Source organism: Delphinapterus leucas, chromosome 14 (assembly GCF_059928025.1).
Source record: "Delphinapterus leucas isolate spDelLeu-1000000601 "Yukka" chromosome 14, BTC_Dleu_Yukka2, whole genome shotgun sequence".
NCBI classification, from domain to species: domain Eukaryota; kingdom Metazoa; phylum Chordata; class Mammalia; order Artiodactyla; family Monodontidae; genus Delphinapterus; species Delphinapterus leucas.
This window is the reverse complement of record NC_143142.1, coordinates 35,032,919-35,051,860: the sequence shown is the minus strand read 5'-3', so window position 1 is coordinate 35,051,860 and position 18,942 is coordinate 35,032,919. Positions and strand designations below refer to the sequence as shown.

At 46.6% G+C, this 18,942-nt stretch overlaps 1 protein-coding gene and 1 non-coding gene across 2 annotated transcripts in view; one reads left to right on the top strand and one right to left on the bottom strand.

Moving 5' to 3' along the window:
- Positions 1-18,942, top strand: part of EMILIN2 (elastin microfibril interfacer 2) — a 50,784-nt gene that overhangs the window by 25,973 nt on the left and 5,869 nt on the right. The window contains exon 4 of the mRNA XM_022551258.2: positions 4,216-6,126. Coding sequence (XP_022406966.2) covers positions 4,216-6,126 — 1,911 coding nt within the window. The remainder of the gene's footprint in view (positions 1-4,215; positions 6,127-18,942) is intronic.
- On the bottom strand, positions 318-424 carry LOC115804117 (U6 spliceosomal RNA). The gene has a single exon (XR_004024969.1). It is a non-coding gene; the product is annotated as a U6 spliceosomal RNA (small nuclear RNA).

Genomic DNA, 18,942 nt, shown 5'->3' with positions numbered 1-18,942 from the left:
CCTCTGTCTTGCCCCTCCGCCCTTCCTTCTCCCCACTGGTAACTACCAGTTTGTTCTCTGTATCTGTGAATTTGTTTCTGTTTTGTTATATACATCTATTTGTTTTATTTTTTAGATTCCACATATAAATGATAACACAGAGTATTTGTCTTTCTCTGTCTGACTTTTATTTCTCTAAGCATAAAACCCTTCAGATCCACCCATATTGTTGCAAATGGCATTGTTTCATTCTTTTTTATGGCTGAGCAATATCCCGTTGTGTATATATACCACATCTTCTTTATCCATTCATCTATCGATGGACACTTAGGTTGCTTAAAAATATGTAATGCTTCACAAATTTACCTGTCATCCTTGTGCAGGGACCATGCTAATCTTCTTTGTATTGTTCCAATTTTAGTAAATGTGCTGCTGAAGTGAGCACTACTTTAAACTCTTTAGATGGTCTTTTGGAATTTACCTCCACACCCCTTGACTTCTCATTATGGAAGGTGAGGATTTAAGTCCCTTTCATTTAACATGGGGCTCCTATGCTGCCATCCTTTCCATTCAGTTATACTGTGTTTTTATCTGTTCAGTATTTATTGGTTACATTGTAGTAGTTATATAATGTTTACAGCGGAGCTCTGTAGTGCACTATGAATATGCTGCCTTTCCTACACTGTTTTTGGATTTCTCTAGAGTTAATAAGTGTGTTTTCATTTGCTTGGTTTTCTATATTTTTATCCTTATTTCAACCCAGACTCTCCGCTGGTTATCTACATGTCCCCTCGTTATGTTCAGACACATCGGTTTCATCTCCTTGAAGAAATCTCTCCTAGAGCCTTTTCACCTGCCCCACCTGGACTGGTCATCTGCTTGTCCTTGTTCACAGCTGCCACCCTGTGACCTTAACTGACTTCTCTCCCATCCATTCCCTGCTTCCTGTACCCCCTGCTTGCTTTTTCTCAGTTTATTCCCTTGTTTTGGTAGAGCACATCTTCTAGTAGTTTCATGAGAGGATTGCATGGGAGGTAAACTTTTTGATATTCTGAAAATATTTTTACTCCAGCTTCAGAATTCTAGGTTGGAAATAATTTTCCTTTAGAATTTTGAAAGCATCACTCAATTTTCTTCTAGTTTCCAAAAAGTAACGCTCCTACACTGTTGGTGGGAATGTAAATTGGTGCGGCCACTATGGAGAACAATATGGAGGTTCCTTAAAAAACTAAAAATAGAGCTACCATATGATCCAGCGATCACACTTTTGGGCACATATCCAGATAAAACTATAATTTGAAAAGATACATGCACCCCAATGTGCATTGCAGCACTATTTACAATAGCCAGGACGTGGAAGCAACCTAAGTGTCCATTGACTGGTGAATGGATAAAGAAGATGTGGTGTGTATATATACAATGGAATATTACTCAGCCATAAAAAGAATGAAATAATGCCATTTGCAGCAACATGGATGGATCTATAGATTATCATCCTAAATGAAGTAAGTCAGAGACAAATATCATATGATACCACTTATATGTGGAATCTAAAAAAATGATACAAATGAACTTATTTGAAAAACAGAAAGAGACTCACAGACATAGAAAACAAACTTACGGTTACCAAAGAGGAAAACTGCGGGGGAGGGATAAATTGGGAATTTGGGATTAATATATACACACTACTATATATAAAATAGATAAACAACAAGGACCTACTGTATAGCACATGGAACTATACTCAATATTTTATAATAACCTATGTGGGAAAAGAACCTGAAAAAGAATATATATATATATATATATATATATCTGAATCACTTTGCTGTACACCTGAAACTAACACGACATTGTAAATCAACTGTACTTCAATTAAATTTTTTTTTTCTTCTAGTTTCCAATGCACTGTGAAAATGTCCAAAACCATTCTGAGTCCCAATTTTTTTATATGTGACTTGGTTGGGGTTTGTTTTGCTTGTTTTGTTTTTTGCCATTTTAGTGAGATTTCAGAAGAGGATGAAAGGAAGTGCCTATCCTCAATCCACTATCATTATAATGAACATACTGTTTTTGGAACTTATTTTTTAACTTCATGAAAAAACATCCATGTCATTAAATACACTACAATATCATCTCATGGCTTCATGGAGTGTGATTGTTTGGACATAATCCTGTACCGTTGGTCACTTAGACTGTTTGCAATTTTTCATTATTATAGATAGTATTTGAATAAGTATTTTTTCCTGTTAAATTTTTGGATTCATCCTTCTTATTTACTAGAAGAAATTTCTAGAAGTGGAACTGCAGAGTCAAAAGGATTCTGAGTATTTTGATACACTTGCCAAATTATCCTTCCAAAAAGTGGTAACAATTCTTATAGTCACCAGCAGTGTATGAAAAAAAACCCTGCTTACATCCTGATCCTACCCCGCTTCTCCGGCCCTTAGAAAAAAATTTCCTTTGCTCAGAACAGCATTTCATTTGCACGTGATTCCATGAATTTTATTTCTGGTGTCCTGAGATGGAATACATTTTTCAGTATGGAAAACAAGGTGTTCTTTCTAGTTTTCTCCTTGGGAATTTAGACATCTGAATTTCAGTCTTGGCTTTAACACCGTCATCTGCAAAAGTTTAGAGGAGGGAAAACCGATGAACATTAAGCTCAAATATCGACAACATTCTGAATTTACTTCCAGTGTTTGTCAGTTTACATTAATACATTTTATTTCATTGTAATCTATGTCGTGTGTGACTTTTTCCACTTTACACGATAGGTCTCAGTATCGTCTGTAGGCTTGTCGATGGTATTCTAGTATTCCTTGTATTCTGTGTTCAAGGGCGTGGTTTGCTGCTTATTCTCCTAGTGCCTCAGATTTTTAAAAAAAAATAAATTTATTTATTTATTTTTGGCTGCGTTGGGTCTTCGTTGCTGCATGCGGGCTTTCTCTAGTTGTGGTGAGCGGGGGCTACTCTTTGTTGCGGTGTGCGGGCTTCTCATTGCGGTGGCTTCTCTTGTTGCAGAGCATGGGCTCTAGGCGCGTGCGCTTCAGTAGTTGTGGCACACGGGCTCAGCAGTTGTGGCTCGCAGGCTCTGGAGCACAGGCTCAGTAGTTGTGGTACACGGGCTTAGTTGCTCCGTGGCATGTGGGACCTTCCTGGACCAGGGCTCAATCCTGTGTTCCCTGCATTGGCAGGCAGATTCTTAACCACTGCACCACCAGGGAAGTCCAGTGCCTCAGATTCTGATAACCTGCTTTTTGTTTAATTTATCTCTCTCTCTGTACGTTAGTTTATTTTCATTTTATGACTCATCACAATTATTTTATAATAATTTTTTTCTTTTGGACTGTTTGCTTGCAGGGTACATTTCTTAAAGTAGGATTATCAAAAATTGAATGTTTGGGGAATTCCTTGGCGGTCCAGTGGTTAGGACTCTGTGCTTCCACTGCACGGGGCACGGGTTGGATCCCTGGTCCCGGAACTAGGATCCAGCAAACGCGAGGCTTGGCCAAAAAAAAATTCAATGTTTGTATTCTTTGACTTAGTGACTCTCACTGCTTAGGGCCATGTAGCTCTGTTGTTGGGAGATGCCAGTAGACTCTGTTGCTTTATCTCTCGTTTGCTGTTAGTTTCCCCAGCTGCATGACAGCGCTGAACAATGTCTATGAGAGTCTTTTAGCCCAGGGATGCTATTAAAAGTAAGCAAACATTTAGGGGTTGCTTGGAGGATAACTTGTTGCTCGTGTGATATCATATCATCCAACTGCTAATGGGTGGATCTCAAGTGGGTTCTTGTGGTTTTACAGAATGCAGTCAACCACCGGGGTGTGGGTGCAGTTACTAATGTGGGAATGATGTGTGTTCATATGATAACGCAAATAAAGAATTTTCCCTTCAGGGTGAAAGAGGCCATTGAGTATCTATTATGTGCCATGGAAATAGCCTCTTAACAACCCAAGAGCGAAGATAGTACCTCTGCTTCATAGACGAGGGGATTATAGTTCACAGAAGTGAGTTAACCTGCTCGAGGGCAGACTGTAAACAGCAGAGCCAGAATGCCCCTGGAGGTCTATTTTATTTAAAGCCCATAGTCTTTTCTACTCTAGCATAATAATTACCTGCAGTGAGAAGGGAGCTGTAAGTGAATCCCATGAATACCCTGTTTATTGTCTTTGCAGAAACTGGGTAAAGTTAGAAAATGTTAAGTCATGTCCAACTCTTTCTTTGTGACAGACAATGAACCAAGCCGAGTCTCAGAGCCTGGGAAGACTTTGTCACCAACTCCTGCAGCAGAACTAAGTCGGACCGTAGATCCAAAACAGGGGCCCCTAGAACTTCAGGAAAAGAAAATCCAGGTGCTTGAGGAGAAGGTTCTCCGACTCACAAGGACGGTTCTTGATCTCCAGTCTTCCATTGCTGGAGTGAATGAAAACCTCAAACACTCCATTCAGGATGATGCCAGCAAAATGCTGGCATCGTGGCTCAGTAACCTGCACCCCCAGCCAGTGCCTGACAGTGCCGTTGGTGGAGAACCAGAAACGGTCCAGCTTCCTGGTGTCCTCGACAATAAGGAATCTGGCATGAAGGACATCAAGTCTGAATTGGCTGAAGTCAAGGATGCTCTGAAGACCAAGAGTAGCAAGCTGGAAGAGCTGGATGGGAAGGTGAAGGGCTATGAAGGGCAGCTCAGACAGCTCCAGGAGGCGGCCCAGGGCCCTACGGTCACCATGACGACCAATGAGCTCTACCAAGCGTATGTCGATAGTCAGATTGATGCCCTGAGAGAGGAGCTCATGGAGGGAATGGACAGGAAGCTGGCTGATCTGAAGAACTCGTGTGAGTATAAGCTAATTGGTCTCCAGCAGCACTGTGATGACTATGGGAGCAGCTACCTGGGAGTGATGGAGCTTATAGGAGAGAAGGAAACCAACCTGAGAAAAGAAATCAGTGACCTTCGAGCCCGGGTCCAAGACCCTCCAACCAGGGCAAGTTGCTGTGACGGTGCCAAGAATGGTGACTTTGGGCAACAGATCAAGACGTTAGACCAGAAAATTGAAAGAGTTGCTGAAGCGACTAGAATGCTGAACGGACGACTAGACAATGAGTTTGACCGCCTCGTAGTTCCAGAGCCAGATGTGGACTTTGATGCCAGATGGAATGAACTGGATGCAAGGATCAACGTGACAGAGAAGAACGCAGAGGAACACTGCTTTTACATTGAAGAAACCCTCCGGGGGACCATCAGTGGGGAGGTAGATGACTTGAAGCACCTTCTTGATCAGAAAATACAGTCTCTGGAGGAGCGGCTGGGGAGCGCTCTCCTGGCGATGGCCAATGGCTCGGAGGCAGAACTTGCTCCCCCAGCGTCAGCCCCGCCTGATGGGTCAGGGGCTGGGAACGAACAGGTCATGGCGGAGTTAAACCACCTGAAGGACAAAGTGCAAGTGGTGGAGGATATGTGCCTACAGAACTTCCAGGGAGAGCCTCGTGGGAGAGAAGATACTTTGCGAAATGGAGATGACCCTTCAGCAGGTGACAGTTTGAGCCTTTTGAAATCTCTAAATGACACAATGCATAGGAATTTTCAAGAAACCGAGCGTAGCATCCAGAGACTTCAACAGAATTTTAGTTTTCTTTATTCTCAACTAAACCACACAGAAGACCACGTGAGTCATCTTCATAATGAGCTGAGCAGTGGTAGAGAAGGTGAAAAGGCTGCAGGGCGTGGGTCTTCTAAGGGGGCTGAACCCCTCCCGTCTCCCCCGGCCGCCTCGGTGCATTGCTGCGACCAGCTGGAGGAGAGGTGGCAGCGGCTGCAGGGCCAGGTCCTCGCCGAGCTGGACGCTTGTAAGGAGAAGACACACGGGGTCCAGAGGGGGGTCTCCGTGGTGGAGGACAGGGTGTCTCATATGGAGAAAACCTGCAGCAAACTGGACTCCATCTCAGGAAGTCTTCAGAAAATCAAGGAAGGGCTCAACAAGCATGTCAGCAGCCTCTGGAGTTGTGTCAGGCAGATGAACGGGACGCTCCGGGCACATTCCAGAGACATCTCTGGCCTGAAGAATTCAGTCCAGCAGTTCTATAGCCATGTTTTCCAGATTTCTACGGACTTGCAAGACCTGATCAGATTTCAACCATCGGCAAGTAAGTGAACCTTTACAATTCCATTTCTTGTAATTGTTTGCAACACGTATTATGCTAGGTTTTGGATGGTTTGTGGAATTAACTACATCACTGCTAACCGAAGTGTGCTTCATAGATGGGGGGCAGTTTGTGAATCGTTGGGTGCTGGGTAAAATTAAGGCAAATACCAACAGTGAGAGAAAGTATTTAGAAACTTTTAACATAATTTGACATCACCGTAGCATTCAAGCACACGATCTGTGCATTTTGCAAATGATCAGCCGACAACAAATTGAAAATACAAAAGGAAAACTGGTCCTTCCCCGCAGGTAGGTGGTAGAAGGTTGATCTGTACTATCGTGTCTGTGAGCTTAGAGTCGGGGTTAGATCTGTGGCATAACAGCTTGGGGCAGTGGATATGTTGTCTTGTTTTCTACTCAGGGAGTCTCCTGTGTGTGTGTCCATTCACCACTGTGTGAGCATCCCTTTTGTTTGCTGGTGTCATTATAATCTCTGTCATTATCATGACAGAGCATCCGCTTTGAGCATCCTCTTGTGCCCTAAAATCTAGGGCCTACACGATGGCAGGTAGAATGCATTGTATTCCTTTCCAAAGACAGAGACAGGACCGTGGACAAAAGCACTTTAGGGGCAGTAACTGTTTAAAGCCCCATAGTGTCCAGAACAAGGACGCTCATAAGTTGCGCTTAGGGCAATGCTGGCTGCACATGACACACTCGACAAATGTTTGTTGAATGAATGAATGAATTGAATGAATGAATGGTCCCTTAATAGTATTGAGTGATATATTCAAGTTAATTTCTGTTATTTGGGGGTTCAGCACATCATCCCTGAAGGATAGAGCATCCCTTGTACCTGGATTCAGTAGCCTCAGTACTGAACCAGCCTTTTCTAATGCACGCGGGAGGGATGAGCGGGGAGCTCACATTTATTGAGCGCTTTTTATTTGAATCAGCACTGGCCTAGTCCCCTCAGGGATGTGTTCCAAGGTCGCACAGCTGGGAAGTGGTGGAGGTGGGGTGAGGACCCCAGGCGCTGTCCTCCAGGCCTGCACACATCTCCCCTATGTCTCCCAGAGATGAACGCACACTTACTGGGTCCATGAGGACTTGGGGAGGGCCAGCCATGTGCCCGAGAGGACCCCACTTCCTGACCAGTCCTGTCTTCTTTGTTGGCCTTTATCACCTTTCCACCTTGCTCAGCTCCAGGTGACAAAGGCCCTTACCTGTTGATGCAAGTTCCTGGCCTGGTGTGAGCTTGTAGAATTTTAGGATCAGGTCCCATCTGAGACTTACAGCCTGAGAAGGGGAGGCTGGAGTGGGAGAAGCAGAGGAGCCCTGGCCTGGCCGGGGAGAGCCAGGGCCTGGTCCGCAGGAGGCGGGAGGGTCCCAGGTGGTGGGTGGGAAGTGCTTTGAACCTTCCCAGAGATAAGGAGTTTGTAGATAAGGAATTACCCAGGCAGTCCCTATATTTATAACCCTCCCCCTCCCCTCCCCCCAGGCCCACACAGCTCCCCTATCTCTGGAATGTTGGGTAAAGGTCACAGGACTATGTGTGTATTCATAGAATGATTGTCCCTCATGGTGACAGTTCTGTCTGGACTGTGCTTTATAACAACAGATTGAACCAGATATTTCCAGTTGATTTGCAGCTCCCAGGCAGCGTGGGAAGCTGTGTTAACTCCTTCACGCTTGGCTGTGAAAGGAGGGGTCGGGGGTGAGTGCCTTTAAAGAGAATGTGGCTTCCAAAAGATGATCCTTTTGGAATGAACTCATTGTTGTGAGTGTAGAAAGCATGGATTTCCGAGAATTTCATTGATTGAAAAGAGACAAACAGGCAGAGTCTATCCATCCTTGCAGTGCATCCAGGTCTAGGAGAACCGGAGCATGAGAGGTCTGTGGGTGAATCTGGAGTTCAGGTCACATGGACCAGTTAAGAGTCAACAGTACAGGGGCTTCCCTGGTGGTGCAGTGGTTAAGAATTCGCCTGCCAGTGCAGGGGACACGGGTTCAAGCCCCAGTCCGGGAAGATCCCAAATGCTGAGCCACAACTACTGAGCCTGTGCTCTAGAGCCTGAGAGCCACAATTACTGAAGCCCGCGCACCTAGAGCCCGTGCTCCACAACAAGAGAAGCCACCGCAATGAGAAGCCCATGCACTGCAACGAGGAGTAGCCCCTGCTCACCACAACTAGAGAAAGCCCGGGCGCAGCAACGAAGACCCAACGCAGCCAAAAAAAAAAAAAAAGAGTCAACAGTACATTTATTGAGCACCTACTATGCGCAGGGCTCTGTGAGGGGTGCAGAGGTGAGTAGCACGACCCTCACCCTCCAGGCGTTTTCAGTCACGGGGCTAACGACATGCACTGGACTGCAGAGAGGATGAATGAGGTGGTGTGTTAGGGCCCAGTGAGTGGTGTCAGGGTTTATCCTTTTAGTTCATTGATCTTACTGAACCCGTACTTTGTGGGAGTAATGAGCTATGTCTGTGCAGTATGTGGATGTGTGACAGTGTGTGTGACAGTGACATTCTGAGGGGAAACAGGCAGACAGAGATGGTCACAGGCACAGTGGAAGTCAGGGAGGGCTTCTCGGAGGAGGGAGCCTCCAAGGATGAGGAGGTTGAGAGTTCAGAGGCTGGTGGAGTGAAGGGTGAGGTGGAGTGATGAGAGAAGCTTCTGGAAGGAGGTGTTGGCGTTACTGGAGCTCATACTGAGGGGTGGGTAGGGTTCAGCAAAGCCGGAGGGGAGGACATACCTGCTGAGGAGTTGTGTAAATGGGCCCGTTATTTACTGCTCCAGATCCTGGTGGCTTAAAGCAACAAAGCTGTATCATTTTCCATTACTCTGCGGGTCAGGAAACTGGCTTGGCAGTTCTTCTGCTTCATTTGGTGTCAGTGTGAGTCACTCACTCAGCTGCAGTCAGGGGGCTGGTGGGCCCGGCTGGGCTGGGCTGGGAGGTCCAGGCAGACGGGTCACGTGTCCGGTGCCTCAGGGGTCCCTCCACACAGCCATCCTGTCTCTTCGTGTGGCTGACTTGGGCCTCCTCACAGCAGGTGGTCTCGGGTAGTCAGATTTATCACATGGTGAAAGCGGAAGCCTCTTCCAGGTGAGGCCCGGAGCTGGCATGGTGTCCCTTCTGCCACATTCCACTGGTCAAGGCAAGGTGATGCGGCTGGTGGCGTCGGGACAGAGGGAATTTTAACGATAGTCATCATCTCTCCCACTGCGAAACAACGTCCAGAGCTGAGAATGCAGGATGTAGCCCCCAGAAGCCACATTGCTGGGCCAGGGGCTCACCCTCTGCTGTTTCTACCGCCCTGTTCACAGACCCCATTCTTTTCTTTAGAAGCACCCGGAGGGGGCAGAACTACCCACGAGGCAGCCGGGGGAGCAGAAGGGGCTTCAGCTGACGCTCAGATAGATCCGAGTCTGTTTGTTACCTGCCACCCCCTGCATCGTTGGTGCAGATGTTCCTCCCTGGGGTTTAAAAGAGATTCTTGAGATTTTTTTAAAATTAATTTTTATTGGAGTAGACTTGATTTACAATGTTGTTAGTTTCTGCTGTACAGCAAAGTGAATCAGTTATACATATCCACATATCCACTCTTTTTTAGATTCTTTTCCATATAGGTCATTACAGAGTATTGAATAGAATTCCCTGTGCTACACAGTAGGTTCTTATTACTTATCTATTTTATTTTATATATAGTAGTGTGTATATGTCAATCCCAGTCTCCCAATTTATCCCTCTGATTCTTGAGATTATAAACCAAACAAAAATGTTTGGTTACTTTTTTGGACGAAAGGTCCGTGCCTGTCATCTAGGACTCAGAGCACTGCCTAACTTCTTTTTTTTTTTTTCGGTTAATTAATTAATTTATTTTTTGGCTGCTTTGGTTCTTCATTGCTGTGTGCAGCTTTCTCTAGTTGTGGCGAGCAGGGGCTGCTCTTCATTGCGGCGCATGGGCTTCTCATTGTGGTGGCTTCTCATTTGTAGAGCACGGGCTCTAGGCGCGCAGGCTTCAGTAGTTGCCAGTAGTTGCGGCATGCGGGCTCAGTAGTTGTGGCTCACGGGCTCTAGAGTGCAGGTTAGTAGTTGTGGCTCACGGGCTCTAGAGTGCGGGCTCAGTAGTTGTGGCACACGGGCTTAGTTGCTCCGTGGCATGTGGCATCTTCCCGCACCAGGGCTTGAAACCATGTCCCCTGCATTGGCAGGCGGATTCTTAACCACTGCACCAGCAGGGAAGCCCAGCACTGCCTAACTTCTAAAAGGTGAAGAACCACTGTATTTTCATGACTGTCTCACCTTAACGCTCTGTGACGTGGGTGTGACACCCCTCTCCTGGGCCCCATATGCCCCACCCCTTCATTTATATAGTCATTCACTCAACAGATGCTTACTGAGTCATGTCCTAGGGCTGGCGTTTCAGCCCTGAAGGACCTTACACTCTAGAGCGTAAGACACATAATGCACAGCTCAGCAAATGAAGATTTGATTTCAGCTGGCGATCAGTGTGTGGGGAAAGACCCAACAGAGAAGGTGATAGAGGACGGGGGACTTTGTATTTTAGATCAGAGGTCGGGGAGGGTTGCTCAGTGGAGATGACATTTGAGCAGAGACATGAATAAGACGAGGGAGCGAGCCCTGCAGAGATCTGTGTTCTCGGCAGAGGGGGGAAAAAGCATGTTCAAAGGCCCTGAGGCAGGAATGTGTTTGTCCTGATTGAGGACTCAGAATGCCAGTTTGATCAGGTCGTGAGCAAGGGGGGAAGTCTTAGGCAGTGAGGTCAGGGAGTAGGAGTCAGATGAGGTGGGATTTTATAGGCTGTGGTAACAGATTTGGATTTTAAGTATCATGAGAAACTCTTGGAGAATTTAGAGCCAGGAAGTGATTATTATTTCCCAGGTTTGCAATCCCAGCTACTCTAGACATTCTTTGTGACTTTGGGCAAGTTATTTATCTACTTAATGCCTCACTTTCTACACCTGTTAATTGGAGAGAATCATGATAATAATAACACTCCAAAAAGTTAGTATGAGGATTAATATTTCTAACTAGTGGAGTATTAAATAGTGCCTGGCACCTGGGAATCCCTCAATAAATACCAGCTGTGATGTCGACCCTCTGTCCCCTATGGTGGATGTTCATTCTGCTCCTGGGTGAACTTCTCTCTTTCTCTTCCTACCAGCCCCCGGGCCTGCAGCCTCAGAGGAGTGAGAGCAGGCTTGTCCACACCGCAGACATGGGATGAGAGCCCTGGGTGTGGGGCTCCTGGCTGCTCTGTCAAATGTTTCTAGAAAGCCAGAGGGTTTTGTTTTTTTCCGTCTTTCCCTTTCCTTTTCTTCTTTTCTAAACTGGGAGTCAGGGAGAAAGTGTAAAAAGCCTAGAAATCTCCCCTTCCTAGCATTCAGGATTCATGTTCAAATAAATTAGCTTCTGAAGGGCAAGGAGATGGGGAAGTCCTTTGTTCTTCTGTGGATGTGGCCCTAGGCTTTGGCCTTCTGTGCCCCGTCCCACTGGCTCCTGTTTTCAGTGTTGGTTCTTCACACCATCTCCCCAGCACCCTGTCCCTTTCCTTTAGCTGCAGCTTGTCCCCAAGTTGACTGAAATTGTCGGGTAGGGGTCGCTCTGTCGCTGGCAGCTCCAGGGTCTGCCCCCAGCGTGGCTGAAAGCCGGAGTCTGCTTTCTGCCGGGGCCCCGGGACCAGACTGTGACGTTTCTGCTGTTCCCCTTCCAGTTGGGACATAAGGGGAGTTCCCGTTGCTGAGAAACCTGGGGCTCCCACGCGAGCCGAGATGGGGCAGAGGAATAGTCTGCGCGTCAGGGAAGCTCTCCTCCCCTGCGTCACGGTTCCAAGAAGGGCCATGCCTGCCGGACGTTGCAGCACTGTTTCAGCACACTCCAGTAACAGCGGCACTGCTTCCTCTTTCTAATCTGCCACCTCTTCTGCAAATGTCTTAGGGCAATTTCTCATAAATACTTTTTTTCTCTCTTCTTTTAAATTTTAATTTTGTTGGAGTATAGTTGATTTACAATGTTGTGTTAGTTTCAGGTGTACAGCAAAGTGATTCAGTTATACATATTCATATATTCATTCTTTTTTTTAGATTCTTTTCTCATATAGGTGATCCCAGAATACTGAGTATTGTTCCCTGTGCTATACAGTAGGTCCTTGTTGGTTATCTGTCGTATATAGTAGTGTGTATGTGTTCATCCCAAGCTCCTGATTTATCCCTCTCCCCCTGACATTTCCCCTTTGGTAACCATAAGTTTGTTTTCGATATCTGTAAGTCTGATTCTGTGTTGTAAATAAGTTCATTTGTTTCATTTTTACAAAATTTGATTCCACACATGAGTGATGTCATATGACATTTGTCTTTGTCTGACTTACTTCACTTAGTATGATAATCTCTAGGTCCATCCATGTTATTGCAAATGGCATTGTTTCATTCCTTTTTATGGCTGAATAGTATTCCATTGTATATATGTACCACATCTTCTTTATCCATTCCTCTGTCGAGGAACACTTAGGTTGCTTCCATGTCTTGGCTGTTGTAAATAGTGCTGCAGTGAACATTGGGGTGCGTGTATCCTTTCAGATGATGGATTTCTCCAGATGGATGCCCAGGAGTGGGATGGCTGGATCATATGGTAGTTCTATTTTTAGTTTTGAATTATATTAATAACGTTTCATTCAGGGGTATTACAGATTTAAGAATCCCATCTTTATCCAGTTGCTTAGCCTAAGCTGTGCTGTAAGAATGAAAAAGCACAGATTTTTCAAATAAGCATTTAACCGTAAAGCATGGCCAGGAGAAGTGTGGCCTGATGCCAGTGTTATGAGGGTTTTGGCCCTCAACTTGAAATTGGCTGAGTTTGGGGCCAGTGTAGGTCCAAGATATTATGATGGAGTAAGTCAGAGTTTTATAAATACATATAAGGCTAAACAAACTGCCCACACTCAGACCACACCAGCTCCAGACGATACCTGCCCTTTTGCCCTGTGAGCATCTGGTTGTTGTAAAGCTCTTTAGTTGGTGAAAGTTGCAGCTGCCTTTCTCCATCTTAACGTTGACTTTAGAACTGCCATGTTCCGGGAGGGCTCTCCCACAGCTGTGTGCAAAATCCTTTGTGAGCTTTACAAAAATAAGGACTCCGGGCTCACTCGGGAGATTCCTGCTCAGCAGGGATGAGGTCAGATCCAGGAATTTGTAAATAAATTTGTAATTAAAACAAAGAACCCCCTAGCTCTGGTCCCAGAAGTGGAAGGCAGGCCCCCTCAGAGGCGGCACCGGGGCGGCCGTGCCCAGAAAGAAGAGAAGCGGGGGCGGGAGGGCGGTGAGGAGAGAGGATAAAATCCCGGACTTGACCCAGCGCCACCCACGCAAGCTCCACCGTGACGTGCACGTCCACTGGGGGACTCTGCTCTGCGCTGTTGACGTGTCTCCTTAGGCCTTGACTACTACCGCTTTATAGTGAGTCTGAAAATCAGGTAGATCCTCTCTCTGCATTTCCATATACAACTTAGAATCAGCTTGTGAATTTCTACCAAAAAAAATCCCCCAGTGACGCTGATGCTTGGGTCGGCCTCTCTGGGATTCAGTGACATCGAATGACTCTCCATCCCAAATGAGCTGCCCCCGATGTCAACAGGAGCGGCCGGAGCCGTCTCTCTGTGTCAGTGTTCTCTAGGTTGTACTTTTCGGAAATGTCGGCCTGTTTCCCCTGTTGAGGCTGATTCCACCAGCTTCTGTGTGATCACGTCTGGACTCCTTTCTCGGCTGGGCCAGTGGGCTCTGTCCTCTAGAGGAAGAGTCGGTCCGGGCCCTTCTGTGATGGAACCACAGCACCCCTTGGACGAGCTTGAATGCTTTTCCTCTTCATTCCAACCAAAGCCCAAAGGAGCATTTCGACTGCCATTTGCTCAGAGTAGGACCGTTCCTGCGAACGCATGGTTTCCCTTCCTCTGTTGTCAGGGGAGCAGTGCAGGGTTTCTGTGGGTTGTCTCCCCAGTCCTGAGAGTCCTTCACATGCCTCCACGGCCGGTCTTCCCTCAGCCTTTCTGCAGGGAGACCAGCAAGCGTCTCCTCGGAAGCCCCTGCCTCGTGCCCACCCTGTGCCGGTCAGTGAGAGCACCAGAGTCCCGCGGAACCTCCCGCTGAGCCTCGCGTTTCTCAGGCGCTTCCCAAGAACTGAGCTTTGCCGGGCAGTGTGGCCCTCCGTCCACTTAGCCTGCTGTATGTCAGCATGTGGATCGTTTTTTCTTTAAGTCATAAGTCTTGGGAATTCTGTGGAAGTCCAGTAGTTAGGACTCCACGCTGTCACTGCTGAGGGCACAGGTTCAGTCCCTGGTCAAGGACCTAAGGTCCTGCAAGCTGTGCGGCATGGCCAATAAAGAAAGAAAGAAAGAAAAAATATGAAGTCATAAGGCTTGATTGACCTCTTTAAAATAGTCCCCCGGAGTTGCAGGGTTTGGTCAGCAGACATACCCTTGGGAGGCCAGGCAGCTCAGCTTCCCCCCAACTGGGAATTGCCCTTGACGTTTGCACAGTGTTTTACAGTCAGGGACGCGCCCCTGCACCCATCACTTCATCTGATTGGCACCGATTCCGCCTGCTTGTCAGGAGTCTTTGCCGGTTTAGCCCGATTGATGGCTGAGCTGATAACTCAGGAGGTTTCTGTGGCTTTCCCTCAGCCACACCACCAACAAGACTAACGTCCAAGGCCCGTGTCTGTCCCCACATCCCTGCTCTGTGACAAGATACCACCAAGTGGCCAGGCACAGCCACGGGGCCGGAACTTGGGCGATTTAGCTGCCACTCTGCAGGGCTGTGTGGCGGCTGCAGGAGGAGCCAGACCACCCAGGCTCCTGAGAGCGGAGGAAGGCATGTCAGTCTCGTGGACTGTTGCGGATTTCCTTAGGCAGGTCTTTGTCTTAGCAAGGTTGAAATTGGCTTTTAATAAGAACTTTAATGGAGAGGGAGTGGCCTTTCCTACATGGTGTCAGGTCCATCCTTGGTAAGGCTGTGGCCCTGCCCATCCCGCACACAGTGGCACAAGGCCACACTGTGGCATCAGGACCAACGCCTTGGGGCAAGTTCTGGAACAAGAGCAAGCACACGTATGGCTGATCATTCCTCGCACGTGAAACATGGGCAGCAACACTTGGCTCTCACGAGGAACTCAGTACAAATGGTCACTCTCTGGATTAGAAACATATGTTCGCTTTGGAAAGAGAGTTATCTTTCCAGAGTGAGCAACATGCTATCCAGCCTTTGTTACAACCATGTAATAAATGTGTGCTTTAGAAACACCACGTGATGCACTGGGCTGAGCCTGTGCTGGGGGCCAGGGCTGGGGAGCAGCCTGGATCCAGGGCCGCTTTCTCGTGACCGTCTTTGCTGTGACGTGAGTGGTGTTTTGGAGCTGCCTGTCCTGGCGGAGGGTATTTGGCCCAAGCAGGTTGTTCATTTGTTTCCCTCTGCCTTCCACTTGCTATGACAAGCCTGGGTGTTGAGGGAGTGATGAATGTAAAAGAGAACCATCACTGACTCTAGGTACTGGCATTGCCCTTATAGGACCCCAGAACGATTATCGTTGGCAAAATTAGGGCGCCTAATTTAATGGTTGGCAGGAGTGAGGGTGCAGCCCATGGTACCTGCTGTACTTCCAGCCTACCTTCATTCACCAAATACTTAGATGTCTCAATGTCACGTGCCAGGCCCTGGGGATAAAAGATCATTAAAATGTGTCCTCAAGTGCTCATCATCCAGCAAGAAAGGAGAGATGAAAAGACCCCTGAGAGGCCAAAGTGGTTCATGGTTCGGAGGCAGGATGTTCAAGCCCTACTGGGCAGATTCATGACAGCTTCACGAGGAGCGGGTATCTGAACCGGGACTGCAGGGAGAGGTGTGTTTCGGTGAGGGCGCCTGAAGAGGCATTTTAGGGAGTGCGAACAGCAAAGCACAAAGGCAGGGATGCTCAGATGAGAGCCGGGCCCCAGTGGGGGTACTGAAGGTGGCAGGAGGCAATGGGGCAGGGGGTGGGGACACGGATGACAGAGGAGATTCTGTTGGATTTTATGAGCAGTGGAGGACAACCGGAGATTTCTGAGCGGGGAAGATGACTAGGACGCGTTCTAAGAGTATTCTGAGAAAGGTGTGGAGGAAGGACCCAAAGGACGATTCAAAATTAGAATCAGCTGGACTTAGCCCAGATCGGGGTGTGTGTGATAAGCGAGAGCACCTGGACTAGGTGATGGGGCAAACGACAGACAGGGGGGCTTCAGAGAAAGAGGGCTGGTTTGAAGGGTTTGGGGGGGCATAGGTACGAAAATAAGGACCCGGTTGAGGGGCTTGTACTTGGCTATTTTTAGGTGCTTTGTCAACTGTAATTCATTGAGGGTTGTAGGACTGAGGAAAAGTACTTGTTTTTAAATTTTGGGTGGAGACACATAAACATGGGCTAAAGGGAAGGAGCTGGTGGGGTGGAAGGAAAGAGACGGAGGAGAGAGGAGTGATGCTGGAGGAGCATCTCCAGCAGAGAAGGGAGGTGGGGCTAGGGCAGGAGCCTGTGCCCCCGGGAGGAAGGCCAGCTTGTGAGCCTTGGAAACGGTGTGAGGAGGGAGGGGAGACAGACAAGGAAGGACCTGAGCTTGGACTGGAGGGAAAAGAGTTTAGAGACAGGCCCTGGGTGTCTTCCATAATTATATCTTATAAAATAGTTCTGAGAAGTTTATAATGAAAACCAGTTTTCCTGCCCCCTTTTCCCTGTTACCCTTCTCACCCCAGAGGTGGCCACGTGCCACTTTCAGCTGTTTTCTCCCCCTGATGTTTACCATCAATTTATTAGCTTTAGATATCTCTATCTGACATTATATATATTACTTATCAGCTGTAGACATTAGCCTATGTATTAGGCTCTCTCGTGTCTCCCCCTGCTTCCCTTCCTCCCAGCTCCCTGGTGGAGTTATGCCACAAAAATCAAGTCAGTATTTATGCTATGAGGAGCTAAACAGCTCAGTAATGGCCAAATATGATCATGTTGCTTTTCATTTTGCTTTCCTCTGAATTAGTAGTAGTGCTGCATTATTATTTGCTAGATTTTACATATCTGTTTTGGATTCTTCTCACTCTCTGACACCCTCTCGATACCACAAAAATTATCAGATCATTTGTCAGTTCCGTTTTTTAAATCAGTGACCTCTCTCCGGGAGTTCTCTCTTCCTGACCCAGTCTGGACTGCTTATTCTCTGGACTTGCTCTAAGGCTTTCAATCTGAAACTTCCTTCACTACCATCCTAGAAATTTCTTGAACCTCTCTCCTGTCTTAGACCCTTTCCTTTATTCTGCATTTCTTTCTTTCATGGTTTACTCTCTTTTTCAGTGGAGTACATTTTCCAATAGCTTTCTAAGAAAGGGTGCTCGACAGTTTTGCTTGTTTGTCTTTAAATAGTGCATGCCTGGAAATGTCTTTATTCTAGTTTCATAACTGGCAGATATTTTAGCTGGGTATAGAATTCAAGGTTAGCAATGATATTCCCTCAAAATCTGAAGGTGTTCTTTTGTCTTCTGGTTTCCAGTACTGTTGTTGAGAAGCCTGGTAATGGTCTGATGGTCTGATTTGAGGTCACTTTTTAGTTTTCCCCTGGTGATGGTCTGAATTGAGGTCACTTTTTAGTTTTCCCCTGACAGTTTGTGTGGTCTTCTCTTTATCCTCAGTGTTCTGAATATGCTTTGGTTTGGGTCTTTCATTTAATAATTGTGCTGGGATCTTTCTTAGTTCTGAGAAATTGTGTATTTGAGTTTCTCCTTACTACCTCATCATCCCTACACCCGTTTTTCTGATCTTTCTTTTCGGGAAAGACTTCTGGGTTGGAAAGAGTCTAATTTTCCTATGGTTTCTCTCCTATTGTCCATTATTTTCTCTTCCTGGTCTACCTTCTGAAAGAGCACCTTGACTTTATCTACCAACTGTTTCATTGAATTTTCTTATTTTGGCAAGTATATTTTTAATCAGCAAAGACTCATCTTTATTCTCTGGTTAGGCCTCTCTTAATACCAATCTATTCTTATACTTTGGATGCAGTATGTTCTGTTTCTGAGATTATTACTTTGTTTTTGTTTAAAGCAGGCACAGCGTTTATTAGAAGCACAGTACGTGTGGGAGAGCACGCAATGAAGCGGTTTATTTAGTGCAGAAGCTAAAGTTACACACTTGGAGAAGCCTGTGGGCATCCTCACTAGTGAGGAGCACGCCTTATTACATATTTATTTTCTTGTATTATCTCTTTAAAGTTCCTTTTTGTTCGTTGGTTTCCTTTCTCACTCTTGTCCTTCACTGTGGCTGGTGGTGTCCCCATGTCGGGAATCGCTCTGCCTCAGTTTCTATGCCCAGCTCAACTCTTCCCACCAGAGTCCTGAAGAGAATTAAGGCCTGATGCCTTTCCACTGTATGGTGTGAATTAATTTATCTTCAGTGCATCTAGAATGGTATTAGTTCTGTACCATCCATGGGGGAAATTAAAAAGTGATCACTTCATTCAAGTCATTTTCCTTAGGGATTAATCCTCTCATGGGGTACTGGGTGGGAAAGGCTATTTGAGAAATAGTCTCCCTGTGGGGCTGGAGGTGGGCTAGCAACCTGTGAGTGGAGGGGGAGCATGGGTTCGATCTGCCCTAATTACCTTTGTGAGTTTTAAAACAAAACTAGGCAGTGGGGCACAATGCAGTTACTGATTTTGCTTGGTCATAATTTTGTAGCCTTGGAAGCTGGGCCATTGCAGGCATAATACAGATTGAGGAGGTGGGTGGGGT